The sequence below is a fragment of the Capra hircus genome, unplaced genomic scaffold (assembly GCF_001704415.2).
Source record: "Capra hircus breed San Clemente unplaced genomic scaffold, ASM170441v1, whole genome shotgun sequence".
Lineage (NCBI taxonomy): Eukaryota > Metazoa > Chordata > Mammalia > Artiodactyla > Bovidae > Capra > Capra hircus.
In genome coordinates this window covers 1-10,495 of record NW_017216833.1, presented here as the reverse complement: position 1 = coordinate 10,495, position 10,495 = coordinate 1, and the positions used below count along the sequence as shown (strand labels likewise).

Sequence of the window (10,495 nt, the reverse complement as noted above, 5' to 3'; positions counted from 1 at the left end):
GAACTGGAGGAATCAACTTGCCTGACTTCAGGCTCTACTACAAAGCCACAGTCATCAAGACAGTATGGTACTGGCACAAAGACAGACATATAGATCAATGGAACAAAATAGAAAGCCCAGAGATAAATCCACACACATATGGACACCTTATCTTTGACAAAGGAGGCAAGAATATACAATGGAGTAAAGACAATCTCTTTAACAAGTGGTGCTGGGAAAACTGGTCAACCACTTGTAAAAGAATGAAACTAGATCACTTTCTAACACCGCACAAAAAATAAACTCAAAATGGATTAAAGATCTAAATGTAAGACTAGAAACTATAAAACTCCTAGAGGAGAACATAGGCAAAACACTCTCCCACATAAATCACAGCAGGATCCTCTATGATCCACCTCCCACAATTCTGGAAATAAAAGCAAAAATAAACAAATGGGATCTAATTAAAATTGAAAGCTTCTGCACAACAAAGGAAATATAAGCAAGGTGAAAAGACAGCCTTCTGAATGGGAGAAAATAATAGCAAATGAAGCAACTGACAAACAACTAATCTCAAAAATATACAAGCAACTTATCAGCTCAATTCCAGAAAAATAAACAACCCAATCAAAAAATGGGCCAAAGAACTAAATAGACATTTCTCCAAAGAAGACATACGGATGGCTAACAAAAACATGAAAAGATGCTCAACATCACTCATTATTAGAGAAATGCAAATCAAAACCACAATGAGGTACCACTTCACACCAGTCAGAATGGCTGCGATCCAAAAATCTGCAAGCAATAAATGCTGGAGAGGGTGTGGAGAAAAGGGAACCCTCCTACACTGTTGGTGGGAATGCAAACTAGTACAGCCACTATGGAGAACAGTGTGGAGATTCCTTAAAAAAAATTGCAAATAGAACTACCTTATGACCCAGCAATCCCACTTCTGGGCATACACACCGAGGAAACCAGAATTGAAAGAGACACATGTACCCCAATGTTCATCGCAGCACTGTTTATAATAGCCAGGACATGGAAACAACCTAGATGTCCATCAGCAGATGAATGGATAAGAAAGCTGTGGTACATATACACAATGGAGTATTACTCAGCCATTAAAAAGAATTCATTTGAATCAGTTCTGATGAGATGGATGAAACTGGAGCTGATTATACACAGAGTGAAGTAAGCCAGAAAGAAAAACACCAATACAGTATACTAACACATATATATGGAATTTAGAAAGATGGCAATGACGACCCTGTATGCAAGACAGCAAAAAAGACACAGATGTGTATAACGGACTTTTGGACTCAGAGGGAGAGGGAGAGGGTGGGATGATTTGGGAGAATGGCATTCTAACATGTATACTATCATGTAAGAATCGAATCGCCAGTCTATGTCTGACGCAGGATTAGCATGCTTGGGGCAGGTGCATGGGGATGACCCAGAGAGATGTTATGGGGAGGGAGGTGGGAGGGGGTTCATGTTTGGGAACGCATGTAACAATTAAAGATTTTAAAATTAAAAAAAAGAAAACTGAAAATAAAGAAAATGAAAACAAAAATAAATAAATAAATAAAAACCAGGAATACTAAGCAAATATCTTGAGAAAATCATTCAAAAAAGTCACATATACCCTAATGTTCATTGCTGCACTATTTACAATAGCCAGGATATGGAAACAATCTAGATGCCCATTGACAGATGAATGGATAAAGAAGTTGTGGTACACAGGTACAATGCACTTAGTCATCAAAAGGAAAACCAGGAATACTAAGCAAATATCTTGAGAAAATCATAGTTCAAAAAGTCACATATACTGTTCATTGCTGCACTATTTACGGTAGCCAGGATATGGAAACGACCTAGATGCCCATTGACAGATGAATGGATAAAGAAGTTGTGGTACATAGGTACAATGCACTTAGTCATCAAAAGGAACAAATGTGAATCAGTTGTACTGAGGTGGATAAATCTAGAGCCTGTTATACCAAGTGAAGTAAGCCTTATATTGGCCAAGAGAAAAACAATTTTATATATATATATATATATATATATATATATATATATATATATATATAATTTGCTTCTCTGGTGGCTCAAACATTAAAGAATCTGCTTGCAATGCAAGGAGACCCAGGTTCAATCCCTGGATCAGGGAGACCCCTGGAGAAGGGAATGGCAACCCACTCCAGTGTTCTTGCCTGGAGAGTTCCATGGACAGAGGACCCTGTGGGCTACAGTCCATGGGGTCATAAAGAATTGGACACAACTGAGAGACTAACACTTTCACTTTTCATGGGATCTAGAAAAATGGTACTGATGAACCTAATTGCAGGGCAAGAATGAAGATTCAGATATAGAGAACAGGACTCTGGAACACAGCAGGGAGAAGAGGGGGTGGAACAAATTGAGAAAGTAGCATTGATGTATATATTACTGTTATGTGTAAAATAGATAGCTAGGGGGAAGCTGCTATATATGACTGGATTAGCATTGCTGTATGGCAGAAACTGACACAACTGTGTAAGGCAATTAAACGCCAATTAAAAACTAAAATAAAAATAAAAGGGCATTGCAGTTTCTTCTCAGTCTGTTGGAACATTGCTTCTGCCAGTGAACAAACATGAAATGTCTTCAAGGGAGAGAATCACATAAAAGGAAATCCATTTGACCTGGGTGAAATGATCCGAGATCAGCTAAGAAGGGATAGGCTACCCACTCCAGTATTCTTGGGCTTCCCTGGTGGCTCAGCTGGTAAAGAATCCGCCTGGCAATGTGGGAGACCTGGGTTCAATCCCTGGGTTGGGAAGATCCCCTGGAGAAGGGAAAGGCTAACCTACTCCAGTATTCGAGCCTGGAGAACTCCATGGACTTTATAGTCCACGGAGTCACAAAGAGTCAGACGCAACTGGAGTGACTTTCACTTTTGTGTTATTGTTTGTAAGTGATTTGTTACTCCAGAATGACTACTAAACAACATTCATTATTTCCCTAAAATATGTCTCAAGATTCCAAGGCTTCTGTGAAGAAAAAGAGAAACTAACACATTCTGAGCACTTACTATGTGCCAGGAACATGGCTCCATTACATTATGTTGACCACTTTGCAAAACAAGGCTCATGTTATACTTATTTATCAGCCAAGGAAACTAAGGTTCAGAAGAGAGAACAATGGCCTCAAAGTCAACTGGAAGATCCAGAATTCCAGACGAGATGTTCCTGAGTCCCCGTTATCCTCAAGATTCCAGCTGGAATGCTGGGTTCAAGAGACTCACGTGCATGATCTCTGCGCTTTTAGTGAAAATCTTCATATAGGGCTTCAGGATGTTGAAGTGGAAGGCGGGTGTCAGCATGCGACGGTGGCTGCTCCACTTGTCACCAGCACTCACCAGGAGCCCATCCCCTAGCAGAGACAGCCACAGGGAGTGAGCAAAGGAAGACCTTCCCCTGGGTCCCCAAAGTCATCCCCAATCCCCTTCACTCACAGTTACTCACCAAGCCAGGGTTTTAGAGTGCCATAGAATAGCATGTCCTTGGGTGCAATGGCAGCTGAAATGAATAAACACAATCAGGGGCCCGGTAGATGGAGAGGAGAAGGACTTCTGATGAGGGGTGGAGGCTTCCAGCCAGGAATCTGCATTCCCTCTCCAAGCCCAACATAGCAGAATGAGACTAAGAGCACAGGAAGCTGGGAGGGGAGAAGGGACCAGGCCAGGCCGCAGCACAGAGAAGAGCAAAGGCAGAACCCATAGACACAACTCAGTGTGCTTAGACACACCCCAGAATGACACAACATGCCCCAGCATTCCTCAACATAGCCTACAGAGTCCAATACATTCTGACATGGAAGCAAAACCCAGCCCTCTACGAAACACCTTTACAGGGACCAAGGACACCACACCTGCCCCAGCACGAGGACCTCTCCTGAGACATCTGACATGGCCCCATGTGTTACCATGCCCTGACATGGCCCCAACATGCATGACACAACCTGAAATGATGCACAGCTCTGCCATGGACCTGAAGACCACCTGACCTGTTCCCAGGGTGCCCCAGGAAGGCTCCAGACAGGACTTGAATACAGTGATCTCACAGACATGAACCAAGTGTGAGCCAGGCATACCTTAAGACATTTCAGATAAGAACCAGAGAGACTCCTAGATGCCTCAAGTGTCCTTGGCCACAGGTGAGCTCCAGACATGACTGAGAACATCTTTTAGCTCAGGCATAAAATATACTAGGTGGCACCAGGTATAACACACCAGTTGTAACCAGAATCCACGTGGATACATAAATGTGACCAGATGTGGCCATGCAGCAGACACTGCACAGACATGACTGGAGGTCAGGCAGGTGGGAGTCTGCAGTGAGAGACAGTGGTACCCTGGCCACACACCCCCACTGTCTGCATCACGGTCAGCCGCCCAATTAGAGGCAACACAGACCATGACAGGGGACAAGCTGTGGCCAAGGATCTACCTGGAGCCAAGAGCACAGGCTTGATACAGGTGGGGTGGAAGATGTAGATGATTGCATGCCAGGGCCCCACCCACCAGCAGGCTGCATCCCCATAGGTGCCAGCCAGGCCCTGTGTGCACAGGAGGCCTTCCTCCCAGCTCTGAATCTGGAGAGAAACAAATAGGACCTAATTCAAGCTCTTCTAGGCTGCCAGAGGGAAGGATCTGCAGGGCAGAGAGCCACACCTGAAGCTATGCATCAATTTCAGCAGCTGCTCCTCTGTCCTCACGCTTTCTCAGGCTCCTTCCCCACACCCTCCGTAAAGGACAGTTGGATGCCCCTTCAGGTGCAGGGATAGGAAGGGTCTTTCCCTGTGTGGATCCCAAACACCATGTTCAACTCACTTCTCTTCCACCCCCATATTCCAGATAAGGAAACTGAGGCTCTGAATATTGAAATGACTTGCCCACAGTCGCGCAGATATCATGCTTGACACATGAAGCCAGGTGTGTCTGAATCCAGGGTCTGAGTTCTTAACCACTGAACTGCTCTAAGCCCTTAAAACAATAGCTCAGGTAACCCTGTGCCTGCCAAGACACGCAATCAGACTCTCAGGAACATGAGAATTGGTCCTATGACCCAAGACACGCAAATTAAAGGGAACCTTCAACTTTTTCTGAAACTGTTTTTAATGAGTTCACTTTTCTATGGGGGTTGAGCTTGGAGGATTCAATCTTACCAGGATAAGAGGGAAGCCATCACAGATGAACACAGAACTAAACGATGGAAACAGATTTCTGATGACATTTTAAGATCCAGATCCAGCTGTCCTGAAGACATCTTCCTTGGAGTTTACAGTCAACTGATACTCTTTCTTTGTATAGATCATACAAGGTTGAGTTTCCAGCACTACAGCTGAAAGAAACTGCAGCAGCCAGAGAGCTAGGGCCCTGCCCAGAGTCACTCAGTGTTCTGGTGTCAGAAACCAGGTCTCTGTCAGAAGCTGCCCATTCCCCTGTTTGCGTGGTCTGTCTGTGGATGGGAGGGGCAGGGGACAAAGTTAGGGAGCCAGGGTGGGATGAGATAGAGTCTCCTCAGGGAGATTCCTGGGCACTGGAGAAGGAAGGCCCCGAATAAGAAGTGGCTGAGCCACAGGATACGGTCAAGAAACCGACCCATTGGAGAGGTGGATGTCACAAAAATACAGCTCAGATCATGCACCAGACATAAACTTTCATTGCTGGGGATCTGGGGATGAGTGAGACTGAGAGCAGACATGCCAGGGGCCTGGGATGCTATGGAAGCCCACTGCATCACTCTACGCTCTGTTTTCAAATATATCTGTTCATTGTTCCAGACCCAGTTCCAGCACCTCCTCTTCCAGAAAGCCTTCCAGCATGCCCTAACAGAGGACCTTGCTTCTTCTTGGGTTGCCACAGCCCATCTCCCTCCAGCCAATTCCTGACCAACCACACCCAGGTCAGGGATATCCTGTTCCAGATCTGAGTCCTGAGATTTGGACATCTTTCAGCAGGGCACCAGAGTGGCGTATAGTTAACAGAGTGAGGAAGGAGACAGTGAAATGGGGCTGATGAACATATGAAAGAAAGGAGGAAATGGCTGAGCCAGAGAGGGAAAAAGGGCCATGGTTCTGTAGGGGCCACATCAAATGCAGGCAAGGAGGGGTTTGGAATCCCTCAAATGTGTCATAACATCCACCACCACAAGCTCTGCCTGGGTACCTGAGGCGTTGGTGATGCTCCGGAGCATGTCAGGGTGGCAGAAGATGACCATTGGGACAATGGGGCCAAACCAGATCAAATATCCACGGGGGTAGCTGGCCGCCATCTGACTGAAGTAGATCAGGCCCTGCTCCGTGGGGGGCACCTGCAAGCAAGGGAAGAGCAATCACTTCCCAGATGGAGCCACGCAGTGGACAGTGTGTCAGATTCTGTACAGATGGAGAGAACCTCTGCTTCCTCCTTCTCTGGGAGCAGAAGGGACATGGAGCATCTCCAAGTCCCAAGGATGTACCACAGGACACAGGCAAAAGACAGGCTCTCCACCCATAGGGAGGTTGACCTTGACTTGAGAAGTCAGATTTTTCATGTCCTGGGAGTGGTCCCAGTTCCAGGAGTGCCTACAGGAGGAGATACCTATGGGGGAGGTTTGTGGATGCAGGGTGGCCTCAGGACTTCTCCCTAGGTTTGGGTCCCACATCCTTTCATAATCTGGATGATCCAAGTGGCCTCCAGTTCCTTACATGGTAAAGGGTCTGCAGACCTGGGACCTTCCAGCCCTGGCAGATCCCAAGGGACAGACATTAATCAAGAAAGCAACTCAGACCTACAAACCTTCTCTATTGGCTAGGCTCTGTGCAGAGTGCATCCTGTCTGTCTTTTCCTCTGTGACCTCGGGATACAACTTTCAATCGTGCCACTTATAGATGAAGAAACTGACACCATATGCAACCCAACGGGAAGAGGATGATGCTCCTAGAGAAGCGTCACCTCCATCAGGATGCTCCATTCAAGCTTGACAAAGGTGCTCCGGGTGCTCTAGGCAGGTGAACATAAGTCACTTTTTACTTTGGGGCTTTGTTCCCCTCTCCCCAAGGACCTCAAGTGAGGGTTCAGTGCACTTGGTGAGAACTCGTCCAGAGAGAGAGAGTGACTCGGCCAGGGTCACACAGCAAGAGGGGCCGCAGGAAAGAAAAGTGATTAAGACCAGACCACACAGCCAAGCCCTTGGAGGGAAGAGCAGAACTGCAATAATTTTATAACATTCCTGTTACCTCCAGGGCTTGCAGAGACCATTTCTAGACCCAGACTCTCAGGAAATCTACACAGCAAGCTTTGGAGTGCCCCCTATTCTGGGCTTCTGAACTTTGCCATAATAAACAGGAAAACTGCAGTCAAGTCCTCCCTCAAGTTGTAGTTCTCATCCCAGACAGGAAGGAAAAAATGTTCTCATCTCTCAGCCAGGCTGTTAGATGGGGATAGCTGGGTACTCATTCCTTTGACCTTGACAGAAGAGGGTAATGGCAAGTTTGTCACCTAGATAACCAAACATTTATTTTGCATGGTTACAGTATGCCAGCCCTGGAGTATGCACTCTAGTGTCTGCTCCTAGAACTAGTATCAGACTGGAAGGTGATTAATATATAATTGGACAGTTGACAGTGTAATCAATCGTAAGCAGAACCAATTCAAAGATCAAAGTCTGGGGCACAAAGTTGGCAAGCACAGAGGATGGGGAGGTCTAAGAGGGCTTCTTAAAGAAGAAGTGAACTTTATCCCGGTTGGGCAATGAGCCCATTGGGATATCTTGGGAGGAGAGAAGGTAAGATTAGAAGAAGGGATCCTGGGAGAGAGAGGGTATGGGAAGCTGTGGTCCTGTAGGTCGGGGGTGGGGAGTGGATAGCCAATTCTTGTGGGACAGCTGTAACCCAGAATGAAAAGACACAGGAAATGGATCACAACCAGACCAGACCCTGGACAGCACCCTTGAGGAGACCTCAAGGTCACCATGGAGACTAGAGAGGTCAGGAGACCAGGCTCTGTGAAGCCGGACCTCAGAGATGCACTAATGTGTGGAAGTCAGGCAGGAAATGGACCTCAAAACAGACTAGGGCTGGAAGGACTGGATGTGGGGAAGGTCTCGATGGCAGAGCAGAAGAATGAGTGAGTGAGGAAGACGGGGCTCCCTGGCTTCCCTTGCTTCTTTGCTGTCCTAGACCCGACCCCCAACCTGAGCCCCATTCCTGACCGCAGGAAGTCCATCCACCCTGATCCCCCAGACCCATCCTACTGCCACACTCACCATGTCCATGTGACCCAAGAACCAGTTGTTTTGGGGGCTGCAGGAAACATCGGAGGCGGCGAGTTGTAGAGGGTGTAGGTCCAGGCCAGGACGCGGGCCAGGATCCAGGAGGCCCCAACCAACAGCAGCAGCAGCCACGGGGAGGCTGCCACAGGCCCGAGTCCCAGCCTGGATAGGCTCAGCTCCAGCATCCTATGAGGTAAACAGGGTGAAGGATGAGCTCCTGAGCATGAAAGAAGAGGCAGTGATGGTGAGCTGTGAGGCAGAGATGAATAGAGTGAGAGGAGCAATGGCGTGAAGGGCAGGGTGAGAGCTGGGGACGGGGCAAGACAGGCTCAGAAATGGGCAGACATGGGCTCTAAGAGGGAATCATAGGCAGAGAGAGACAGAAGGACATTCTGTATGACACAGAATGTTTGCGTGTTAGTTACCTACTGACATCCACTCATCTCCCAGACCAGCTTGTTCCCTGGAGCCACCCTGCCTAGAACAGTGACCTTTCCCACCCCAGGCCAGGCCGCCCAGCCCCATTACCCCCAGCCTGTCACCTTCTGCCAAGAGCAGCTTGTCCTGCACAACTCCCCTGCTCCTCCTGGGAAGGCTTGTTCTGACCTTGACCCAGGAAAAAACCTGCCAGTGTCCACACTAAGCCAGCCAATCCTTGCTGCCTGCTTACCTCCTCACCTGGAGGCTGTCCAAATAAAGGGTGAGGCCTGTGAACAAGTTCAGGGTCATAGTTTGTACACTGGATGCTCAGGACTCATCACATCCCGAATGGGAAAACTGTGGGCATGTAAAGATGACTCTGGGCTCCCAGGTGTGCAGCCACACCTGCGGCTCTAAGCACAGTGTAGCAGATAAAAGCATGAACATTCAGGTATCACACAAGAAGGGCCTAGCTCAGCCTTGTCTGAAGTCATTTCCAGGGCTCCTTTCCACACCTGGGCCAGGAGGGTGTCATATAACACTTCTTGGACAGAAACAGGGAGCTCGGAGACCTGAACTCTCTGACCTCCTGGTGATACAGCCTGGCAAGAATTCAAGTCCTGCCTCTCAGCACCCCAGGGCCCAGGTTGAGACATGACAGCTGGGAGCAGGAGCAGAGAAACATACCCAGCTGAGAATTACAAGGGGATAAAGGACTCAGTCGGAAGACAGCATCTTGAGACATGAAGGGTAAGGCTGCAAGGGACCTAGAGAGACCAGTATGCACACAGAAGAGGCAGAGCTCAGAGTGGAGTTCTGACCCACCCTCATTCATACTGTGGGCTTTGAAAGACCCTCTCTGGTCTCAACCTTCCTATCTGGGAAATGGGATGTTGGATGAGACCCTGAGATAAGGCTTGCATAAAGGAAACAACTCTGTGCGACAACGGTATATGAGGAGTGTGTACTGTGTGCTGGGTCCTTCAAAAAGCATGCCTACAGTGTGTCAGGAGCTCTACCTAAAGCGTGCCTGTTATGTTCTAGATGAGCTATTGAAAGAGCACCTACTGTGTGCCAAGGACTCTGCATAAATCCTGTCTACTGTATGCCGGGTGTTCTACATGCCTACGGTGTACTGAAGATTCTCCACAAGGCATGCCTACTAAGTGCTGAGTCCCTACACAAGGCACACCTACTATGTGTTAGGTGTGGTATGTAAAGAAAACCTACTGTGTGTTTGATAATCTATGTAAAACACAGCTATTGTGTGCTGAGTACTCTGTATAGAATGCCTACTGTATGTCCAGTGCGCTACATATAGTGGTCCCACTGTGTGCGGGATGTTCTTACAGCAAGATAATACATCACCTTCCCCTCAGGGCTCTGGGCCAGCACCCTGAGGTCAGGCAGAGGGGCCCAAGTGATGGCAGAGGGGAAGATACCTATTTAACAAAACGAGTAACTGAAGTTCATAGAGGTAAAGCTCTAACCTAACTTGCAGAGCTCGAAAGAAGCCAGGTCTGTCATACCACCAAGCCTAAGCCCTTCTCCTCTGCTATATTGTTCCACTCCCATTCATAAGGGATGACACCCTACTAATCTGGGGCATTTATAATGTGGATTCCCAGCCAATTACATCAATAACAACGACAACAACAAAGAGTGACTCGCATTTACTGACCCCTTCCTCTGTCTTATGTGTTCTACAAGCATTGTCTCTTTTAGTGATCCCTCCATTTTCCATGAGAGGTGATGCTAATGAAATGCCCATTTACACAGAGGAAGAAGGAGAGCTTCGT

The 10,495-nt window shown here is 47.5% G+C and overlaps 1 protein-coding gene across 1 annotated transcript; it reads right to left on the bottom strand.

The window, feature by feature from the left end:
• Positions 1 to 3,002: 3,002 nt before the first annotated feature.
• Positions 3,003 to 6,637, bottom strand: LOC108635485 (phylloquinone omega-hydroxylase CYP4F11-like). Its single transcript, XM_018045602.1, has 3 exons — positions 6,191 to 6,637; positions 3,486 to 3,539; positions 3,003 to 3,393 (listed from the first exon to the last, which is right to left on the bottom strand). The coding sequence occupies exons 1-3, from the start codon at positions 6,294 to 6,296 to the stop codon at positions 3,227 to 3,229; spliced, it is 327 nt and encodes a 108-aa protein (XP_017901091.1). The 5' UTR covers positions 6,297 to 6,637; the 3' UTR covers positions 3,003 to 3,226.
• Positions 6,638 to 10,495: the final 3,858 nt, after the last annotated feature.